At 44.3% G+C, this 21,832-nt stretch overlaps 2 protein-coding genes across 13 annotated transcripts in view; one reads left to right on the top strand and one right to left on the bottom strand.

Moving 5' to 3' along the window:
- Fcsk (fucose kinase) overlaps positions 1-3,407 on the top strand; it is a 32,598-nt gene extending 29,191 nt beyond the window's left edge. For all 8 annotated transcript variants that reach the window (XM_046434720.2, XM_046434726.2, XM_046434725.2 and 5 more), the window contains 4 exons: positions 1,435-1,622; positions 1,704-1,803; positions 2,329-2,552; positions 2,724-3,407. In XM_046434720.2, the coding sequence (XP_046290676.1) occupies positions 1,435-1,622; positions 1,704-1,803; positions 2,329-2,552; positions 2,724-2,810 (599 nt within the window). In that variant the 3' untranslated portion in view covers positions 2,811-3,407. The remainder of the gene's footprint in view (positions 1-1,434; positions 1,623-1,703; positions 1,804-2,328; positions 2,553-2,723) is intronic.
- Positions 3,408-3,689: 282 nt separating this feature from the next.
- Positions 3,690-21,832, bottom strand: part of Cog4 (component of oligomeric golgi complex 4) — a 29,428-nt gene continuing 11,285 nt past the window's right edge. For 3 of the 5 annotated variants that reach the window (XM_046434729.2, XM_046434731.2, XM_046434732.2), the window contains exons 9-19: positions 19,783-19,916; positions 17,117-17,235; positions 15,910-16,076; positions 14,848-15,013; positions 9,815-9,877; positions 6,222-6,338; positions 5,768-5,860; positions 5,140-5,223; positions 4,830-4,931; positions 4,457-4,585; positions 3,690-4,241 (exon numbers count right to left, since the gene is read on the bottom strand). In XM_046434729.2, the coding sequence (XP_046290685.1) occupies positions 4,107-4,241; positions 4,457-4,585; positions 4,830-4,931; positions 5,140-5,223; positions 5,768-5,860; positions 6,222-6,338; positions 9,815-9,877; positions 14,848-15,013; positions 15,910-16,076; positions 17,117-17,235; positions 19,783-19,916 (1,309 nt within the window). In that variant the 3' untranslated portion in view covers positions 3,690-4,106. Of the gene's footprint in view, positions 4,242-4,456; positions 4,586-4,829; positions 4,991-5,139; positions 5,224-5,767; positions 5,861-6,221; positions 6,339-9,814; positions 9,878-14,847; positions 15,014-15,909; positions 16,077-17,116; positions 17,236-19,782; positions 19,917-21,832 lie in introns of those variants that run through there. The other 2 variants (XM_046434730.2, XR_009225932.1) reach the window with 2 other exon arrangements.

Genomic DNA, 21,832 nt, shown 5'->3' with positions numbered 1-21,832 from the left:
TGCTTTCATTGAAATGACTCATAGCCCATAATAGGTAGTCATTAGTGAAAGGGTTAGATAGAGAGTTCTTTTCAGTTTCCTTCGGGATGTGCTATTCAAGTTCTTCATTTGGTCAACTGACAGCTATTTATTGAGAATCTACTGGGGATCAAATGAGGAAAAACATGGTCCTTGCTTTTAAAAGTCATAGTGTATAAAGAAGATGGACATTAATCAATAACCACTTTAATGAGTGTATCATGTTAAACCGCACTAAGTGCTCTGAAGGAGAGGGGCACATTTCAAGGGGTTTTTAACATTTTGAGTTGTATCCTATCACTGTGTTTTAGCTAGAAAGTTCCAGTTGCCTCTTACCATTTGCATCCTGTACTTTAAATCCTTTCAGGCCCTTTCTCAGTTATCAAAAGCCTGTCTCAGAAGCAACTCAAGTTCTGTCAGTATTTTAAAATTTTTTGTTGGTACCAGGGATTGAACCCAGGGGCACTTTACCACTGAGCTACATCCCTAGTCCTTTTTAAATTTTTCACTTTGAGACAGGGTCTTGCTAGGTTGATTTGGGCCTCACTAAATTGCTGAAGCTGGCCTTGAACTTGTGATCCTTTCACCTCAGCCTCCTGAGTTGCTGGGATTACAGGTGTGTGCCATGGCATGTGGCCACTTTTGTTTGTTTGTTTTTTTGGTACTGGGAATTACACCCAGGGGCACTTTATCACTGAGCTTCATCCCCAGCCCTTTTTATTTTTTATTTTGAGAATCTCACAGGGTCTTTCTAAGTTCGTGAGGCTGGCCTTGATTTTGTAATCCTCCTGCTTTAGCTTCCCAAGCTGCTATGATTACAGGTGTGCATCACTGTGCTCAGTTACTTTTATTTATTTTTAAATAAATGATGTTGATCCTCCTGCCTTAGCCTAAGTAGTTGGGACTATAGGCATGTGCTACTTTGCCCAACTTTGTCACTTATATAGCTTCAAAGGGAAGAAATTCATAACTTTTATTACTAAAGCAAGATGTATTCATCTTTGAAGTTAAATTAAAAAAATGAGAGATGCTGAAAAGCTTATTTCCAACATAAACTGAGAAGACAAGATGAGAGGGGACCATTAGCTACGGGAATTACTATCCCCTCTCTTCTGGCTGTAACTTCCCTGGAAGGGAGGGTTAGTTACAGTTGTTCTTTGATATGGTTTACGCGAATTCCAAACTGAGGCCTGTGAATACCAAACTTGGCCCTGGACTGCAGCCTTCTCCCTTGCTGGGACTGGGCTGCTCCCAGGTTTGGGGACAGAAGCTGAATAGCTTACCTGTCCCAGCTGGAGTTGGGGGAACTGTCTTCCCATATTGGTCTCAGCCATGGATGCAGGGTCAGGAGCTTGTGCTGGAATAGTGAAGTTGGGCCAGTTAGGCTCCAACAATGATAGGGCCCTGCGATTGCAGGAGGTGGCTGGCAGGACCAGGTGGGTGGCCTAATGCCTGGCATCAAGATGGGGCACTCCCGGGCCCAGCTGCCACTGAAGGTGGAGGTCGAAGAGATAACTGTGCCTGAGGGCTTTGTCCAGAAGCTCAATGACCACCTGCTCCTGGTGTACACTGGCAAAACCCGCCTGGCACGGAATCTACTGCAGGTGAGCCCAAGCCTAGGATGAGGGAGGCAGTGGCACAGCGGGGCCTGGGTCTTCATCACACCTCTTCTGCTCCATCTGCAGGATGTGCTGAGGAGTTGGTATGCCCGACTGCCTGCTGTGGTACAGAATGCCCACAGTCTGGTGCAGCAGACCAAGGAGTGCGCAGAAGCCTTCCGCCAAGGTGAGGTGTTCCTTCTAAGGGAGGTTGGGGCATGAAGAGCAGGAGCCTTGACACTATGGATCTTAGAGGCTAGGGGCCTTTCTAGGTTTGGCATAGGCCCAAGGTATGAAGGCCTCCGGGGATGGAAGCATTCCGTCTGTCCCCTCCAGGATCTCACACGTAAGATAGGAACCATGTGGACAAAACTTGACTCATGAGAAAGGCCCTTCAGTCCCACATAACAGGAAGCAGATGAGGAAAGAGGCTCATCCTGTTGCATGGAAGTCAGAGCTAAGCAGGGCTCCAAGTGTGTGGCTACAGTGTTTTCTGAATACTGACTATGCTGGGTGGGCACCATGTCAGTTGCTTTGTGTGGATTAGTCCTCAGCCCTGTGTAGTGAGCTTTATTATTCCTCTTTCCTGCCAGTGCAGCAGTGGGATAATCGGGACACCGGTATAGTGCCTCTTTGCACTGCATTTCCTCTACCAGTGGGTGTTGAGTGTCTTGGCCCAGGCATGCCACTCCCTTCTTTGCCTCAACTCCAGGAAGCCTGCCTCTACTGGGACAGTACCTGACCTCATACTGGGAACAGAAGAAGCTCATGGCTCCAGGCTGTGAGCCCCTGGCTGTGCGGCGAATGATGGATGTCCTGGCTCCCCATGTACATGGCCAGAGCCTGGCAGGGGCAGGTGGTGGGGGCTTTCTCTATCTGTTGACCAAGGAGCCACGGCAGAAGGAGGCTTTGGAAGCTGTGCTGGCCAAGACTGAGGTACAACAAGGTGTCAGGGTCGGTAGCTGGTGGGGGTGAGACACCTCACTGGAGCCTACCAACTCACCAGGGGCTGCATCTACAAGTCCCCCTGGTCCTGCTGCCTTAGTCCAGCCTCTAGAAGGCCTGAGAGTTGCTCAGAGCCCTCTAAGTACCTTCTCTCTTATCCAGGGCCTTGGCAACTACAGCGTCCACCTGGTGGAAGTGGATACTCAGGGCTTGAGCCTGCAACTTCTAAGGAATGAGGCCTCCTCCTGATGCTTTGCAATGAAGCTGGGCAACACCTGGAGCTGTCTTTCCTTTTCCTCTTTCCCCTGTGGGAGATCTCAGCCTGCTATGCCCCATTTATTTCTTTGAATCTGCTTCCAAAGGAAGCAAGACTTGGGCAAGTGAGGCAATGCTTAGGGACAGACTGTACATCCTGGCTGACAGTAGCTGAGGCTTGGCTTCTGCTCCATCTGAACTCAGGAATGTTCTAAGCTGTGTCCTATGTGGCCTTTACAAATTCTGTATCCCAGTGTAGGCCTTGGCTTTTTCTCCACTAGGACCCTGGAGGAAGGGAATGACAACCAGCCACACCAGGTGGCTAAGGAATCCTTTGGTGAGGCCAACCCTGGAGAGGCCCTTTGAGTCATTTCCTGTGGCCTGTTTTAGTGTTGGAGACATGCGTAACCCTCATTCCTCAGCTCTTCTGGGGGAGTGGGTTGAGGGTGGGGCTCCATGGGGGTCCTGCAGCAATTTTCTACCCACCCAGGCCTTAACCAGAAACACTACAGATAGTGCTAAAGGACCCAGTGCCTGTGGGCAGTGGCTTCTCAAGAAGGACATCTTGGAATAAATTCACTTTGCCCTTCATGGTTCTCAGAAAGCTTTCTTGTTCCCGCTGGGAGCAATTCCCACTTCTCTTGGCACTGTAGGAAAACGGCCCTGGTGTGATCCAGCTTCTGGAAGTGAGGGTCCAAGATGGGGGTGAGAATATAGGATTGAATGAGGGCGCCTGTGGACATGTGGGTCCTGGAGGTGGCTGGGTACTGCCTTAAGTGTGGGAGGAGGCTGAGGTCTTAGGCATTTAACTTCACATTTCAGTACAACTGGCAGACCTGCCCTGCCTGGAACCAGCACACTGTGGCATCTTAGTAGTGTCTTTATTCGGATGTTTATTTGTAAACATCACAGCCTCTAGTCAAACCTAATTCCCAAGTCCCCAGATGCACCCAAGTCCTCTAAGGTGCTGGCAGGGGCAGCATGTTCGCTACAGTGTTTGTGGGTAAGAGAATGACCACCCATGCAAAAGGCTGGCCTGGGTCACATGCTGCCTGCCTTGGCCCTCCCATCTCTCTTGGTGGGGGAAGGCTGTTCCCAAAGCACCACCCAGCTAGGTCTGAGGGCCAAGGATGGAGTAAGTCCAGGCCTTGTTTTCCTGTTGTCCGTAGTTGAATGGTCCTGAGCTGTCGGAGCTCCCCGAAGCCAACCAGCCTCGCATTGCTCCTTGGCTATGGCTACTGAGGAACCAGTCCTTGAAGGGTGATGGGCTGGTTGGGCTCACTCTGGCAGCTATAGGCGCAACCTTTTGATGTCCTCACTGCGGAAGTCTATGCGCAGAGCCAGCACCTGACGCACTTCAGCAGGGGTGAGGCGCCATGTCAGTGGGCCAGAGTTGGCACCCCAGTAATCTAGGATCTCAGTCACCTGTGGGTAAAAAGAGAAACCACTCAGCAAGGTGGGGGGCTATCCTGAGGGAAGGCCCTGGGTTCCACCAAGGGCAAAGCAGGGTACCTAGGAAGGGGAAGGTACCCCACAGGGTTGGGCTGCTGATAGACATGAGAAAGTGACAGGGATCCAAAATTTTGTTTTTGCCTCTTTCCAGTCTCTTTTACTGGCTAGGCTGAGGAAGCTCTACATACCCGCTCCAGATTGAGGATTGTGGCCATCTGGGAGAGCCGGGCAAACTTGTCTCTTATGGTCCAGGTTGTCACGGTGGTAAGGTAGGCAATGAGTGACCTCAGCTCCTTGTCAAACTGGAGACCACCCAGCTGAAGAGAACACAAGGTGGGGACAAGCAGCACTAGTCTCCAACTGCCCTCAGAACTGAGAGACAAGGCCAGCTGGGCCTCAGGCAGTGCCAAGTGGCTTATTTGCTCTAGGGCATTAGAAGACAGGGCAGGATTGGGCCCACAAACGCAGGGTCTGCAGGTGGCAGAGCACTGAAGTCTTGGGAAGGCATGACTTGTTTTCTTCAGACGAAAGAGGTGTGAATCTGGGCTCCCTTGACCTTACCCGGTTAAAGGTGGATTTCAGCACCACTTTCTCCAACTCGACGGCAACAAGGCTGGTCATGAGGCCGGTCAGGCTGTCATAGATGACTGGGGACAGGCTGGCCTGCACAGAGGCGTGGTATCAGTGGAGTCCTGCCTAGCCCCTCTGTCTCTCACTGGAGTCTTCAGGAGAAGGGGACAATTACATAAGACCATGGGGGAGTATTTCCAAGGCTGGGGCTCAGAAGGGCTTTCAGAGTTTGCGGCAGGTGTGATAAGACACAAGCTGCTGGTGTGGACAGAGATGGGTAGTTCCCTAAGCCCCCACTCACCTTGAACTCTGCCATTTGCTGTTCCAGGTTAAGGATGAACTGTTGTACCCAAGGGTCATTGGCCTCATAGTCATTGAATTCTTCCTATTGTCATGAAGCAAGGCGGGGGTCAACATGGGCCTCTAAGAAGTACCACTTACTCCCACCCCTTCTTTACCCCTCTATGAAAAAAAATTTAAGAGGCCCTTCCTCTCTGTAGCCTCTGACTCCTCCAGTTCAGAACCAGCTAGTCTTCCAGGATGGCAGAACTGCTGCATCACACCTCTAGCCATGAAAGAGCCCTGGGCTGTGGAGCCATGACAGACTATGGCAAGGCACCTGGCTGCATGTTTTTCCTGCAGCTCATGTTTTATAGGAGCGAAATCACTAGGCTAAGGGAAAAAAATTCCTGAGTCTACAAGATGTGGGGCAAAAAAAGCCTCAGTAAAAAGAGATAGGTCTAGGCAAATTCCCTTCACATGTTTCTCTGATACAGCAACAAGCTGTTTCTCGGGAGGAAACTAGTCTTTGAGAGGGAGGCAGCTGAGCAGTACGCTAAGGTCTAGTGTGATCAGATGGCTCCACAGTCCTCTTGCTGGGGTGGGGGAAGGGTAAGCCTGGGCTTGTGGACTGCAGTGGTCAGGCTGACCTCCTCGATGTTGTGGGAGACAGAGAGAAAGGTGTTGATCCAAGGCTGCACCTGTGGTTTGACTGCTGTGCTGTTGAGCTCCGTCAGCCCTTCCTATGCAATGACAGGGCAGAGACACATCAGTCACACATACCCCACCCTTTCCATTTTTTTCTATCCCTCCCTCAAGTGCAGGGTACTCTTGCAGCTCTGAGGCCCTCTACAAACCCTATGGAAAGCAGAATGGAGATCATGCTCATAAAAGGATCCAGAAACAAAAGGTCCTTTCCCAGATCTGTGCAGATTCAGGTCCAGAATGAAGTCCTGAGGTTGTTTTAGTAAACTCTCAAAAGGAGATTTTATAGTGCCTAGTTCTTAGCAGCACCTGTGACTAAGGGCCAACAGCAAGTCAGAGTAACCAGCAGGTTACTTTGAGTATCTGTCTGAGGTACCACATGGAGATTCTGGGGCTTACCTGCAAAAGGTCTCGGAATTTGTTTGATACAGCAGCCAAGTCAGAAAGGCAGCTGTCAAACTTGGCCTGGGCCTGCTCACCTCCAATGCCCTGGCTGAACAGCTTGGTGCAGTCACTCTAGGAGAGAACACAGCTTTAGACTACTAAGCACACCTATGCCATGGGAATGGGAATGGTGAGGAGGTGCAGAGGCGGCCAATATGACACCAGCCATCTCTTCTTCTCCTCCAGCCCTTTTTTGGGGGAGGGCAGGTACTGTGGATTTAACTCGGGGACACTTTACCTCTGAGCTATATCCCCATCCCTTTTTAAAATTCTGAGACAGGGTCTTACCAAGTTGCTCAGGGTCTCACTAAGTTACTGAGGCTTGTCTTGAACTTGTGATCCTCCTGCCTCAGCCTCCCAAGTTGCCCCTGCCTCCAGCCTTCTCTATGAGCAGCTTTGACCTATCGTATGCAAGAGTCCTTATGGCCTTCAAAAAACCTGAATTCTATTCTTGTGGCTCTTCAGTTGGCTCCTACTTCCTACTGTAATATAGGGAGAGGGGAGGTGAAGAAAAAACATGCCAGAAATTTTTTTGTACCTTTAGAGCCAGACATTTTGAGGTTCAAGTCCTGGATCAGCCATGTATTTGTTGAGTGACCTTGGGCAAATGATTTAAAGTTTCTGAGATTTAATTTCCCTATCCATAAAACAGGAACACAGATTCCTGTTCCTTTGGTGCTTGCGAATTGTATGAGATAATACACAAAATGCCTGGTGCATTGTAAGCACTACGGAGATACTCATCATTATCATTTTGTGGTACTGGAACCCTTTACCCCTGAGTGACATTTCCAGCCCTTTTTTCTTTTGACAGTTTTTGTTGTTGTTATTTAATATTATTTCTTACTTACAGATAGACATAAAACCTTTATTTTATTTATTTTTATGTAGTGCTGAGGATTGAACCCAGTGCCTTGTGTGTGTTAGGCAAGTGCTCTACCATTAAGCTATAACCCCAGCAAGGGTCTTGCTAAGTTGCTGAGGCTGGCCTCAAACTTTTGATCCTCCTGTCTCAGCCTCCTGAGTGGTTACCATCGTGTTACCATACCTGGCTGACACTATTATTGCTGTACTTTTTACCTCTTCAATATTTAGGACTGACTATCAAAGGGAAATTATCACAGTCATTACTGAGATTTAACTAAGGCACAGAGAATTTAATAACTTACTAAAGCCATAGCAGTAGGTTGTGGAACTGGGATTGTACCTCAGGAATTGCAGCTTCAGGGTGTTTGTTCCTGATCACTGCACTACAGCCCAGGTGTAGAGAACTTCATAGGGGTCCCGCCTGAAGCTCATGGTAATTTGGGTTGCCAGGAGCTGCCCACATTTCTTGTAGTAGTCCTTATAAAGTCTGTGCTGTTTTGGATACAGCAGAAGCAGTGTGGAGAGATGCAAATGAACTGGTTTATTGGGCAGCAGACCCAGGTCCCACACTCAGCCTGTTCACCTCATTTGGAAATGGGTATCAGCTCCCTGAATCTGCTTATCACAAAGAGCTGCTGATGAGGCTGAGAAAGAGTATCCTTGAAATGCAAGTCTAATTTATGGGAATTTCTCTGTTTTTTTTTGCTACCCACCTTTTATTTGGCTAATTCTACTGGCTTAGTTATGAATGTCTAACATTTCCTAAAATTTTACTTAAAAATACAACAGATTGACAAGGATGAAGCCATGCAGAGTGCTTTGGTGTACGCCTATAATCCCAGTGGCTGGGGAGGCTGAGGCAGGAGGATTGCAAGCTGAAGGCCAGCCTCAGCATCTTAGTGAGACGCTGTCTCAAAAAAAAAAGGGGGGGGGGCTGGGGATGTAGTTCAGCAGAAAAGTGCCCCTGGGTTAAATCTCCATTGCCAAAAACAAACAAAATACTCAAACAGGATGATGCTAGGAATACAATCTCAAGTGCCATGACTTAAAAACAATGATGAAAGCCTCCTTGTTAAACACACGACACAAGAGACACGTTATTGATACATTGTGAGCATCACCTTATTTTATTCTATTTGAGAGCCTCCTTGGGGTAAATTCCTAAGTTAGTCCATATCTCCATATCCTGAGCTCAGGAACTCTGTTAGCTACTAGGCCTGTGTGCTGATTCCAGCCTCTTCCTTGGTCTTCACAGTGCCCACTTCACAACAGCTTGTGCAAGCAGCCCTTTGCCTCTGCTGCAAAGCCTCTGCCTCTATAGTAGTACCCACTGGAGGCTAGCCTCCTTCGTATCCCAGAGGCTGAGTCTAGGAGTGGAGAAGAATTGGGCACCTCATTTCCTAATATTTAGCAAAATGATTGATCCATGCTATTCTTTTTGTTTTGTTTTTTAATACCAGGAATTGAACCCAGAGGTGCTTTATCTCTGAGCCACATCCCCAACCCTTTTTATTTTGAGACAGGGTCTCTCAAATTGCTCAGTTAGTTACTGAGGCTGGCCTTCAACTTTCAATCCTCTTTCCTCAGCCTCTCAAGGGACTAGGATTATAGCATACACCAGCCATGCTGTTATTTAACTATTATAATTAATAAGTACCATTGAGGGGCTGGGGATGTGGCTCAAGCGGTAGCATGCTCGCCTGGCATGCGTGTGGCCTGGGATCGATCCTCAGCACCACATACAAAACAAAAGATGTTGTGTCCGCCGAAATTAAAAAATAAATATATATATAAAAAAAAGTACCACTGAATTCCTCTTCTGTATCAGGTGTTTTATATTATTGTATTCATTTGACTATAACTTCCTTGGGGAAGAGGTTACAATTCCTGCTTTAAAAGTGAGGAGGCTGGGGCTGTAGCTCAGTGGTAGAGCATTTGCCTAGCATGTGTGCGGCACTGGGTTTGATCCTTAGCCCAACATAAAAATAAACAAATGAAATAAAGGCATACCGTCCATCTACAACTACTAAATAAACAAACAAACAAACAAACAAAAAAGTGAGGAGACCGAGGCTCAGGAAGGTTATGGAACTTGCTTAAAGCCACAGAGATCAAGTGGAGATTTGAACTCCATAGTATCTGACTTCATAGTCCATGCAATTTCTCCTCAACTCTGCTGCCTTCCTTTAAAATAACAGCAACTAAAAAAGTAAACAAACCAACAAGAACCCAGCTACTAGCTTGAACAGGGTTTGGGGATCCTTATTTAATGTCATATCCAGAGTTTTGTCATAAAAATAGTATACTTTTTTGTAAAGTGTTTTCACCCTGTTTTTCATTAGGTTACCCAACAAACCCAGGGCAGGGTAGAGATCTGTCCCTCATTTTACAGATGACAAAACTAAGGCTCAGAGAACTAAGGCTCAGAGTTAAGGGACTTGGCTAAGGTTCTATGTCAAATATGAGCTGGAAGATCTAATTTGAATTCTAGTCTTCCTACTCATGGCCAGAGCTTTCCCCATGGTCCACAGATGTCTTGTTATCATGACAATCACTAATGAATCCCCCTGAGTATGGCTCAAATGAGAGAATGCTCCAGTCCCCACCATAATGAGTATAGGGCTGTTTCTCAAAATGGCAAGCTATAGCTGCTAAAAGCTGATAGGCAATTTCCCTTGTACCTCCAGAGTCTTCTTCAGAGTGGAGATGTTTTCACTGCAGACTTCCACATTGTTCAGAGTCACCTGTGAGATGAAGAAGGAAAAATGTGAGGTCCTGTTCACTGGGCTTGCTGCCTACTCCAATGCCAGACTGGCTGACAGTTGTACTCCATGAGGCTCAGAGAGGGCTCTAAGATGCTAAGGAAAGCCTGCATCACCGTCATCAGGTGGGATACTTAGGTCTTGGACTGGGGAGAATGGTGAACAAGGCTCACCTTTTCTTCTGTGCCTGATGCCAAGACAGCAAAGCATCAGGACTGCACAGGGAGAGCCTAGTTTCCAGGTTTTTTTGCTCCATGTTACTTACAGAACAGAAATGACTCAGGCACACAGGTCAAGGATAAGTCCTGGCCTCCAAATTGGCAATCCTGGGCTAGGGATATAAGGTCTGATGTTTACTAACCAAGAGCTTCCAGAGAGCCTGCCACCCAGTAGGCATTTTCTCAACTATATTCTCACTACCTCTACTGAATACCTGCCTAAAAGTATTATCAGGTCCTGTTTATAGGAGTAGGAAATGATACTCTTTAGCCGGTAAAATGGTTCACCAAGGTCGGCCGACACTGACTGACTAAATATTTACTGAGTACTTGCTATGGGCCATGCACTGTTCCAGACATCTGGGAGAAAGCAGTTCACCAAACAGACAAAATCCACCCGCTCAGGGCAGGGGAATAGCTCAGTGGTAGAGTGTATGTTCAGAATGTGTGAGGCCTAGGTTCAATTTCCAGTGTGCACAATGCACACACATGGCACAATACCATCTGTTACAATAGAGTTGACATACTTGAAGGGAAATCTGATAGTAAACAAATATATATATTATATAATGTCAGGTGGTGATAAATACTATGAAGAAAATAAAACAGGTACGGGGACAGAAACTCAAAAAAGTGATAAGGCTGGCTGGGAACAGTGGTGCATACGCATAATCCTAGTGGCTCGGGAGGCTGAGGCAGGAGGATCACAAGTTCAAAGCCTCAGCAACTTAGTGAGGCCCTAAGCAACTCAGTGAGACCCTGTCTCTAAATAAAAATACAAAAAAAGGGCTGGGGATGTGGCTCATGGTTAAGTGCCCCTGCATTCAACCCCTGGTACCAAAAAACAAACAAAAAAACAAACCCCAAACCAAAACCAAAACCCAAAGCTAGTGACAAGGCCACATGGTTGAAACCAGGATTAGAATTCAGGGGGGTCCCCACTTGGCCAACAGCTCCTTCTTTCATTACTTCCTTAGAGACTAGAAGCAGCATGTGACAAAAGTGATTATCAAGGCACAAACTCCTACAGCTACGTAGAGGAAAGCAAAACTGCTTTGATTCTGCAGAATGCAAGGGAGGCTGTGTGGCAGAGTTGGTGGCTGAGTTGAACTTGTAAGGCTGAAATGGTTCTGAGAGGAGATGAGGGTGAGTACACTTCTGCACCCCATCAGCCTCTCCAGCTCACTATTCTATTTGGGATGTGTGTATATTGCTAGGTTTTGAAACCAGGGTCTCATACATGCTAGACAAGCTCTCTACCACTGAGCAACACTCACCAGCCCACTGATATTTTCTCAGGGGTACATAGTTTCCTGACATTATCTGGAATACATGTTTCTTGTCTGCTTTTTCCATTAGAATGAGATCCGTGAAGGCAGGACCTAGCCTGTTTTCACCACCACTATATCTCTAGTACAGTACTATTTGACTTCTTGATAATGCAAAGATTCTAAATCTGAACTGTCTAGTATACCAGCCCCTAGCTATCTATGGTTACTGAGCACCTGAAATGTGCGTTGCATGACTCGGGGACTGGATTTTTAAATATAACTTTAAGTTTTTAAAAGATTTTTTTAAATTTACTTACTAATTTTTGCAGTACTGAGGATCAAACCCAGGGAGCTCTACCACTTAGGTATATCCCCAGACCTTTTTATCTTTTGAGACAGTTGCTCAGAATGGTTTTGAACTTGCAATCATTCTGCCTTGGTCTGAGTCACCAGGATCACAGGCATCTGCCACTACACTCAGATTAAATATAAATTTGTTTATTTTTAGTTCTAAATTTAAATTTATTTATTTATTTATTTTTTGATACCAGAGATTGAACTCAGGGGCACTCGACCACTGAGCCACATCCCCAGCCCTATTTTGTATTTTATTTAGAGACAAGGTCTCACTGAGTTGCTTAATGCCTTGCTTTTGCTGAGGCTGGCTTTGAACTTGTGATCCTCCTGCCTCAGTCTCCGAGGCCACTGGGATTACAAGCGTGTGCCATCACGCCTGGATTAAATGTAAATTTAAATAGCCACTGTGGCTAGTAGCTATATGTTGGACAGCTCACCTATAGAACCTAGGACGGTGCCTGACATACAGAAGCTTATCAATCAGTATTTGTTGAATGAGTAAATTAAAGAATGAACTCTAGAAAAGGGATAATGTAAGAAAATGCAGAATGGCAGAAAAACTCTGAAATGTTTGGGAGACCAACAGAGCTCACAAACACACAGAGGGAGTGACAGTGACACAGATCTACAGGGGTAGGTGAGGTCTGAGTAGACTTTCAGTGCTGTGCTGAATAGCTGGCCCTTTGTTCTGTGGTCAGTGGAATGGCACTGAGGACTCTTCAGAGAAAAGTTTTATACAGCTGGGTGTAATCCCAGTTACTTGGGAGGCTACAGCAGGAGGATCAAAAGTTTAAGGTCAGCCTAGGGAACTTAGCAGGACTTTGTCTCAAAATAAAACAAAAAGGGGTAGGGAAGTAGCTCAGACTTACTTGCCTAGTATGTGTAAGACCCTGGATCAATCCCCAGTACTATAAGAAAGAGAAAGTAAGGACAGAAGGAAGGGGAGACAGAAAGCTGAATGCCACATGAGCACTGCTGTAGTGTACAAATACTATTCTATAGGTTGTGAGTGGGAGCAATTTGAGAGGTCTCAGTGTCTCTAGAGTGGCATGGTGTGCTGGTGGCATGGCCAGGAGGGCAGAGTAGGGAAGAGCCATAAGTCAGGAATTTAAGGACCTCAAGATATAAGGAGAATCCCAGAACTCCAGGGATTGAGACTGGGAAGTCCTTCCTCTGACTGCTTCCCTTGCTGGCTTCCTGCAGTCTATACTGAAGAATCACACTGTTGACAGTGCTGCTTAGGCCACTCTGAGTATGGAGGGAAAAGGCTAAAGGCCACAACACAAACATGCTTATTTAATAAGTTTCCAGAGAAATAACTGCACTGTCTTGACAGCTGAAGGATGAAGGCCACAACAAGAATGTTTCCAAGGCATTTAAGGACACCAAAAATAACTGCCATAAGGGGAAAATGGATTTGAATTCAGATGGTATTGATTTCAAAGTTTCCCTTGTACTGACAATCCTTGTAAGCATGGATTCACAGGGCTTATCCTGCTCATGAAAAATGATATGTCAGTACAGTTGGGAAATTCATTCTAACAGGCAAATGAATCAAAAGTGTCATAAAAGGTAGGCTCTATGGTGGGAATGATGATATTTTTAAGTGCTTGGCATAAGGAAAACTAGAAATTTGTCACCAAGCATTTAGCACCACCTTTCTTTTGGATCCTCCAACAATGAAGCTTTCTGAATGGGAGGTCCTCATAAAGCAAGGAGTGAGTTGAAGGCATACTGGCCAGCCTTGAGGAAGTGTGGAGTCAAGTGGAAAACAGGACTGGAAAGATTTGGGAGGACTTAAATAGATGACCAGGTAAAGATATCTAGCTTTTATGGGGTAGGCAGCAAAGCCAATGAAAGCTTCTGCACACAGAAATGAATGAATCTTTAAGTCAGTTCATGATGCTGGTTGCTAGAAATTTTGGCAAAGTTCTCCAAAGGTACCACATTTCACAGGTAACAATTTCTCGGAGCTGATCCTCTTTTCTGGCAACAATTGCAACATCCCAGATTAAAGGAACTCATGCCCAGGGAAAATACTTAGTGACAAGAGTGAGTGGGGCTGCTTAAATAGTCTTCACACTAACCAGTCTGACAGACTGGTTAATGTGGTTCCCCTGCACAGGGACAAGGTAGATTTTAGTAAGTTAGGACTTCTGTCTCTAAAAACAACACTTTGAACTCTTGGGGTTACAGACCTCTTTAATAATCCGACAGACTAAGGACCTTAGTTCTAGAAAAATGTATATATACAATTTTGCATCCATCCCCATCTATGGACTGGTGAAGGAGAGCTCTGTTACTGGATGTTTCCTTCAGTGTCTGAGCCTCAGAAGCCAAGACTCAGAATCTAGCCAATATAAAGGATGGAGCATAATGGACTTGTGACAGTGCTATTCCCACTCGGGCCAAGAGGCATGGGCCAGAGAGGCCTGATAATGAACTTCAGAGTCCTGTGTTCCCAGTGACTCATCATGAACTGGATGTTACTTTCTATAAGACCTTTCATTCTTCCATGCTTCTCCATTTTCAACTGTCACAAAAATTTGCCCTGTAAGACTCATTGCTTCAATTGTACCTGTCATTTATTCTAAGCAGCTAAGGGCTATAACAGGGTCACCTTTCCAAAGGAAGTTGCTAGAAAAGCAGTCTTGGTAGGCATTAGCACCTACCCCTTCTGTGAGCCTCTCCTCAGAGAAGCAGTCTGGAGACCTGGCAGATGCACACCAAGCTGGATACCCTGTGGGACCACTGAAGAGCCAGGCAGAGGTCTTGGGAATGAGCATTCAGGAGAGTTGAGGAACCCAGTCTTCCAGCAGGAAAAAGTGCATATTTAGGCTGTGGGTGTGGCTCAGTGGTAGGGTGCTTGCCCAGCATGTGTGAGGCCTTGGGTTCAATCTCCAGCATCCCCCACCCCCCCAAAAAGCATATCTTGGGCTCAGGCTGCTCAGAATAGGTCCCTGCATAAGAGCCTCATAGAGACTTTTTTCTGTACAGATAATGAAGGCAAAGTCTTCACCTTGAGGCTTTTTATACTATGGCTTAGAGGTCACAGTTTAACCTCTCAAGAAAAACTGACCCAGGTCCCAATCTTTGGGTCACCTACCAGAAAGGACAGCTTGGCCTCATCAGTGCTCTCGATGCCTTTTGTGTCAAATTTGCCCTGTTGGAGGCTGCTGTGCATGATGTTCACGGCACTTGTCACCCCACGCTGGATATCCTGTAAGGTGGTTGCTGGGAAGCCCATCCGCAGCTTGTTACACAGAACATCCCTAGGGGGCAGAATGGCATATGGGGAGTGACAGTGCTCAACCTGGCCTCTAGGACGGTATGATTGAAGTGTCCATAACCCTAACCCAGCAACACCATCTACTCTTCTGGGGAGATAACTAAATCCTGTAGACCACTATAGGAGACCTTAGGACTCAGGGTATGACAGTAATCAACACTCCCTCAAGGATACAAAAATTTACAGAGGAGATTGAACTTTTTTTTTTTAATTGATACATAGCAGAGTTGGGGGAAGGATTCAGTTTCTACACTGTCTATTCTACAATGGTATTGATGATGTCATTTTAGTTGTGCCTTTAGCCAATGTACTTCTTATGAGGCTTTTAGTTATTAATACGAGCTCTAACAAAGAGGAGGCAGTACAGCTTAGTGAAAGGCAGTACCATGTAGGAGTTGAGAGGAAAGGTTTCGAATCAGTTCTGGACTCTACTACATCACTTATGGGGTGAGTGATCTTTGACAAGGTATAGAATCTGCTAAGCCCCAGTTTCTACATCTACAAAATACAGCTAATAGCTCTTACCTCATAGGGTTGTTACTAGAACTAAAAGAGTAAGGAATTAGCAGTGCCTGGCTCGCAGAAATAGTAACTATGATCATTATTATAACTACTGTTTTCATCTGAATCACCTCTTTTTCTTCCTAGGTTTGAGACCAAAGACCCCTTCATCCCAATGGAGGGAACAGAAATTTGTACTTAAGGTACCTCACTGATGGGTATCTGCTGGGAGCCAAGGATGTTGTGTTAAGGATAGAAGTTTTTATTTTATACAGACCTGAACTGGAATCATAAAGAAAATTAAGAAACAAATGGGCTTGGGAATCAACCACTACTAGGACCTTTGTACCTGAGAAGCAGAAAGGCAGTCAAGTGTACCTGAAGTCAGCCTCTAGTTCTGTGGTAGCAAGGTTGATCATGGCACAGAGACAGTCGATGCTGGAGCTGGACAGAGCTCGCCCAATGCACTTCTTAACAATGTAGAAGACGTCATCTACCATGCTGGATGTCAACTGACCCTTCTCATAGGTGTCAAGAGCCACAGCCTACCCAAAAGACAAAGTACCCAGTGAGTATCCCAGTTCTGCATGTCATGGGGGTTATATAGTTCTGGCTTTGCTCCCTTTTCTATATCTTACCCATGTTTTTCACAATATGGCATATTCTTTTTTTTTGGTATTAGGGATTGAACTCAGGGGCCCTTAACCACTGAACCACATCCCCAGCCTTTTTTTTGGTATTTTTATTTGGCTTTGAACTCAAGATCCTCATCTCAGGCTCCTCCCAAGCCACTGGGATTATAGGCATGTGTCACCACACCCCGTGTAATATGGCATATTCTTCTCACAAGCTTGCCAAAATAGCTAGCTTCTCTATATTGATTACTACATCATGAAATTTTATGTTGATGGCCTTTGTCTTGGAAACATCCATCACCTAGGATTTCAGACATAGGAGACTGTACTTCCTCAAGGCTCCTCACCTATATACCTCCAGGAAGGTTGGGAACAAGTAGGCTCCCTGGGGAGCGGAGCTGTTCTTTTGTATTCTTTGGAAAAGAAATCCCAATTTGGTATATGAACAGTTATGACAAAAGTTATGGTAAGAGTATCCAAAGGGCTGGGGAGATAGCTCAGTTGGTACAGTGCTTGCCTTGCACGCACCAGGCCCTGGGTTCAAGCCCCAGCACCACAAAACAAAAACAAAAACAAGAGTATCCAAAAATACTTCTTATCATATAAAGTAGTGACACTCAGTCCACATGTAAAATTATTCTTAAAGCAGGACCAAGCTGGGTGCCATGGCGCACGCCTGTAATCTAGTGGCTCAGGAGACTAAGGCAGGAGGATTGCAAGTTCAAAGCCAGCCTCAGCAACTCAGCAAGACTCTGTCTCTAAACAAAATACAAAAAAAAAAAAAAAAAAAGACTGAGGATGTGTGGCTTAGTGGTTAAGTGCCCCTGACTTCAATCCCTGGTACCAAAAAAAAAAAAAAAAAAGGACCAAAAAATATGACAGGCCTCAGCTACTTCCTTTAGCTTGGCTTCTTGGGACAAGCAGCCCCATAGATTTGTCCTTTGTCCTACCTTATTGACAGTCTCCCTCATGAAGTACTCCTCCATCGTAATATACAATCCAATTAGCTCCTGCATGGTACAGCTCAGTAGGCAGTTATTGAGGAGTTTGTCCAGGCACTTCTGGTGCTCTAGGGGATAGCAAAGATAGGAATATTCATTTTTTTCCCCCAAGGGTATGGGAACAACTTTTTTCATTTTTTTTTTAAAGGTTCTTTTTTGTTCCAAATAAGTACCTGGCTTTACATGGTTATAATCATAGCACAAATGCAATTTCTATTTTGCTTTAAAATTATATCACAAATCGTTTCCATGTTTCTATATGTTTATTTATTCATTTTCCCAGTGTAGCTTACTTTTTTTTAGTACTGGGGATTGAACCAGGAGAGCTTTACCACTGAGCTATCTCCCTAACCCTTTTTATTTTGAGATGGGGCCTTGCTAAGTTGCCCAGGTTGGCCTTAAACTTGCCAAGGCTGGCTCAATTTGTGATCTTCTTGCTTCAGCTTCCGGAGTCATTGGACTAGTCAGGAGCATGCCATTGTGCCTGGCATAGGTTACTTTTTTTTTGTGTGTGTGTGGTATTATGAATTGCACCCAGGGCTTCACATATGCTAGGCAAGTACTCTACCACTGAGACTATATCCCCAGCTCTTAGCTTACTTATTTATTTTTTGGTATCAGGGCTTGAATTCAGGGGCACTCAACCACTGAGCCACATCCCCAGCCCTTTTAAGTCTTTATTTTGGGACAGGGTCTTACTAAATTGCTGAAGCTGGCTTTGAACACTTATACCACTGTGCTGGCTATTACTTATTTTTAATGGCTATAAAAAATCCATATTATTTTAGCTAATTTCCTATTTTTAGACATCTGGGTTATTTCCAAGTGTTTTGCCACTATTGGAGATAAGAAGATAGCCTCATAATTGGAGGTAACAATGTAGACTTTGGTACAAACAACTTTTTACTCTATTTTTATCATTTTCTTAGGATTAATACTAAGAGTCAAAAGATATAGCTTTCCAGGGCAAAGACTGAAATATAGTGGATACAGAACATTTCATTTTCTAAACTAGCAGTATTCAATAGGAGTTTCTGTGATGATAGAAATATTCTATATCTGTGTTGTCCACTATCCTAGCCAACAGCCATGGCAGCTACTAAACACTTCAAATGTAGCTAGTGGGATTGAGGACCTAAAGTTTAAAATATAATTTTAATGAAATCTGAATTTCAATGGTTACATGTGGCTGCTGGCTACTATACTGACAACATAGCTTTAAACCGTATGTACACTGATGAGCACCAAACTCCTAATCAGAATACATTTTTCTTTAAATGTCAAATCAGTAAATCCCTTGCTGTGTCTCATTGGTACAATCCAAGTAGCATGCCACAGACACTGGATGGGTCTCAAATCCCCAGTTCAGGAATTCTGTAGGTACTTGTCCAGCAGGAATTTGAGTTTTTTTTTTTTTTTTTTTTTTTTTTTAAAGACAGTGTTTCAAAGGAGGCCCAGGCTGGCTTGAATACCCAGGCTCAAGCCTCAATGTCCTGTATATCTGGGACTATAGGCATGCACCACTGCACTGGGAAAATGGTCATCTTAAAAACCTGGAAAGTCAGGTGGGCACACTGGTGTGTGCCTCTAGTCCCAGCTATTCAGGAGGCTAAGGAGGGAAGATCCCTTGAGCCTAGAAGTTGGAGACCAGCCTTGGCAACATAGTGAGACCCCATCTCATGTCAAATACTGGAGAGTCAATCTGTAATTGAAGTTAGACTGTGCCCCCCCACCTTTCCTTCAATTGTCATTATCCCTTCAAATAAGTGTGAGTGATGGAGCTGGGCATGGTAGCACACTCAGGAGGTTAAGGCCCTAAGCAACATAGGAGGAACCTGTCTCAAAAAATAAAAAAGGGCAGGGGATTTAGCTCAGTGGCAAAGTGCCACTGGGTTCAATCCCTGATACACTCCCTGGCGAAAAAAAAAAAAATGTGAGTAGTGGAACTGGAAGGCTGGGAAGGGGATAAAAACTTCCTCTGCATCATATATTTTAAAAATTTCTTATTGAGGTATAATTTATTTCACAAATTTATCCACTGTATGTGTACAATTCAATAATTTTTAGTAACTTTATAGATTTGTGCAACAATTTCCATAATCAGTTTTGTAATATTTCTTGTTCTTTTCTTTTTAGTGTTGGGGATCAAACCCAAGACCTCACATATGACATGTAAGTGCCCTGTCACTAAGCCACATCTCTGGCCATAGTTTTATAACATTTCTATCATTCCCCAAAGTTCCCTAGTGCAGTTACATAAGTTCTTTTGTTATATTTAAACTATCTATCATGTACACATCTCCAAAAATCTGACAACAAAACTAAACCAGAGCTGGCATAAAGCAGCGTGTAGTGAAAAGAACAGGGGCAAATCATTTAAAACTGAGTATCAGTTTTCCTTGCCTATAAAATATTTAAATGGCCCTCAGAGGTCCAGTCCATTTCTAAGCCATGGTGCACTGAAATTTCTTCTTGAGAGCCAATTTGGCCTGAGACCCCTAGAAACTAAAAAGCTCCAGTTATTTCCTTAATAGGAGATCTGTGGCTTAACTATGAGAAGACAGTGTCAACTATTTAAGCCAGCCTGCTCAAAGGTTATGGGAAACATGTTTTACCTTGCTTTACTTCTTCTGAGGCCATGGAGTCCCCCACCTCAAAATCCGAGCTGATCCTATTCCTGAGGAAGCGTAAGTACAGCTCACTACGGGCATTCATTAAAGTGACCTCAGTCAGAATGGGGTCCAGTTCCCTGAGACACACAAGGCAGAAAGAATAAAGAGGATACTGGATTCCCTCAAATAGAATAGCTACAGAGCAAACATGGTCCTCAGATCCCCCTCCCCACTGGGACCATAAGGATCAGCCCTGCCAGATGGTCATCCTGGCTCTGCTGCCTGTCTATAAAAGACAGCTGTCAACCACATTTTCCCCTTATATGTTTCACCTGAATCATTTATGCTTAAGAATAAATGATAAATATGAGGCTAGGAAAGTGGGTTTTCTTTTGTGGTTTGAAAAAAATTATCCCTTATGTGAAAGAAAATATACTTCTCCAACCTCTAATTCAGCCTTGGTAGGATTTTAGAATACACTATTAAAATGTGTCCCACACCCATGCATTTAGCCCAGTGAATAGCCAAAACAATCCTGAAAAAACAAAATTAGAGGACTCACTTCTCAATTTCAAAACTTTTTACAAAGCTACAGCAATCAAGACTGTGTGGTACTGGCATAATGATAGACATGTAAATGTAAGGGAATTGAGCGTCCAGATGGTCAATTGATTTTGAATGAGACTGCTAAGACAATTCAATAGGGAAAGAATGGTCTTTTCCACAAATTGTGTGGGGGGACAACTGATATTACATGAAACAGAATGAAGTTGAGTCTCTACCTCATGTTACAGACAAAAGCCAACTTCTTTTGCACACTGAAGAGAACTTTCCAAAGCAAAAATCTGGTCATAGAATATGGTGTCCATAGCTCAAAGGATATAAGACACTGAATAGCCTGACTCTTAAGGACTTCTTCATATCAGGTGCTCCCCCACACTTTGCAGTTCAGCTATACTGGTTTTCTTAAGTTCATAGGACTTTTACACATTTTTCTTACTCTATCTGGGACACTCTCACTTTATATTCCTATTCACTCTCCAGATCTCAGATCTAAGGCCATTTCCTCAGGAATTCTTCCTGAAACTTCCTCAGATTAGGTTGCATCCTTTTATTACATGCTCTCCTATAACCTGTATTCATTATATAATATTGGTTAACAGCATAAACTCTGTAGCCAAATTGCTTGGATTCTATTTCTGGTCCTGCCACTGTATGACCCTGGGCATGACAATTAGCCTCCCCATGTTATAGCTTCCTCATTTGTAAACATTTAAAGAAAGATTAAATCAGTGGCACTGTGTGCCTAGCATGCCAGGATTGATCCCCAGTGCTGAAAGAAAAAAACTAGAAAACGAAATACGCCCCCCACCCCCCATCAGACTAAATGGCTTAGTATTTGTTAAGTCCTTAGAACAACGTCTGGCATATAATAAGCATCATATGCGTTAGCTATTATTATTGTTCACTTGTTAGACTGTAGGTGCCACAAAGAAAAGAATTTTAACTGTTTTGTTCACTTTGCTTTCTGCCATACAAGGACCAGTATCTGGCATATTATATGTAATCAGTAAAAATTTGATTGAATGAACACATTTTATAATGTAACTTACTTTTTTTTCTTTTTTGTGTGTGCATGAGGCAGTACTGGGGATTAAACCTAGGGCTTTGTATATGCTAAGGACACATTCTACCACTGAACCACACCCGCAAGCCTGGATTGTCTTTAAAAAAAAAAAATTATATATATATATAGTTGTAGGTAGACACAACACCTTTATCTTATTTTTACAGTGCTGAGGATCAAACCCAGTGCCTCACATGTGCTAGGTGAGCAACTCTACTATATAAAAGTTAAAAATTTTAGGGTAATAGTTACCTTTGGGAGAAAGGATGAAGAGAATCATTTTCGAGGCTTCAAAAGTACTGCAATGATCTGTTATTCTTTATGATCCACATATATATTATATATTATACAGACATTTGTTTTTATGCTAGCTTCCATTACAAAACAATATTTTAAAATCACAGACCACATTATAGCAGCATAATC

This window comes from Marmota monax, unplaced genomic scaffold (genome assembly GCF_021218885.2).
Source record: "Marmota monax isolate L192 unplaced genomic scaffold, Marmota_monax_Labrador192_F-V1.1 WCK01_AAM20220418_F8-fsc00024, whole genome shotgun sequence".
Taxonomy (NCBI): domain Eukaryota; kingdom Metazoa; phylum Chordata; class Mammalia; order Rodentia; family Sciuridae; genus Marmota; species Marmota monax.
This window is presented reverse-complemented; position numbering and strand designations above follow the sequence as displayed.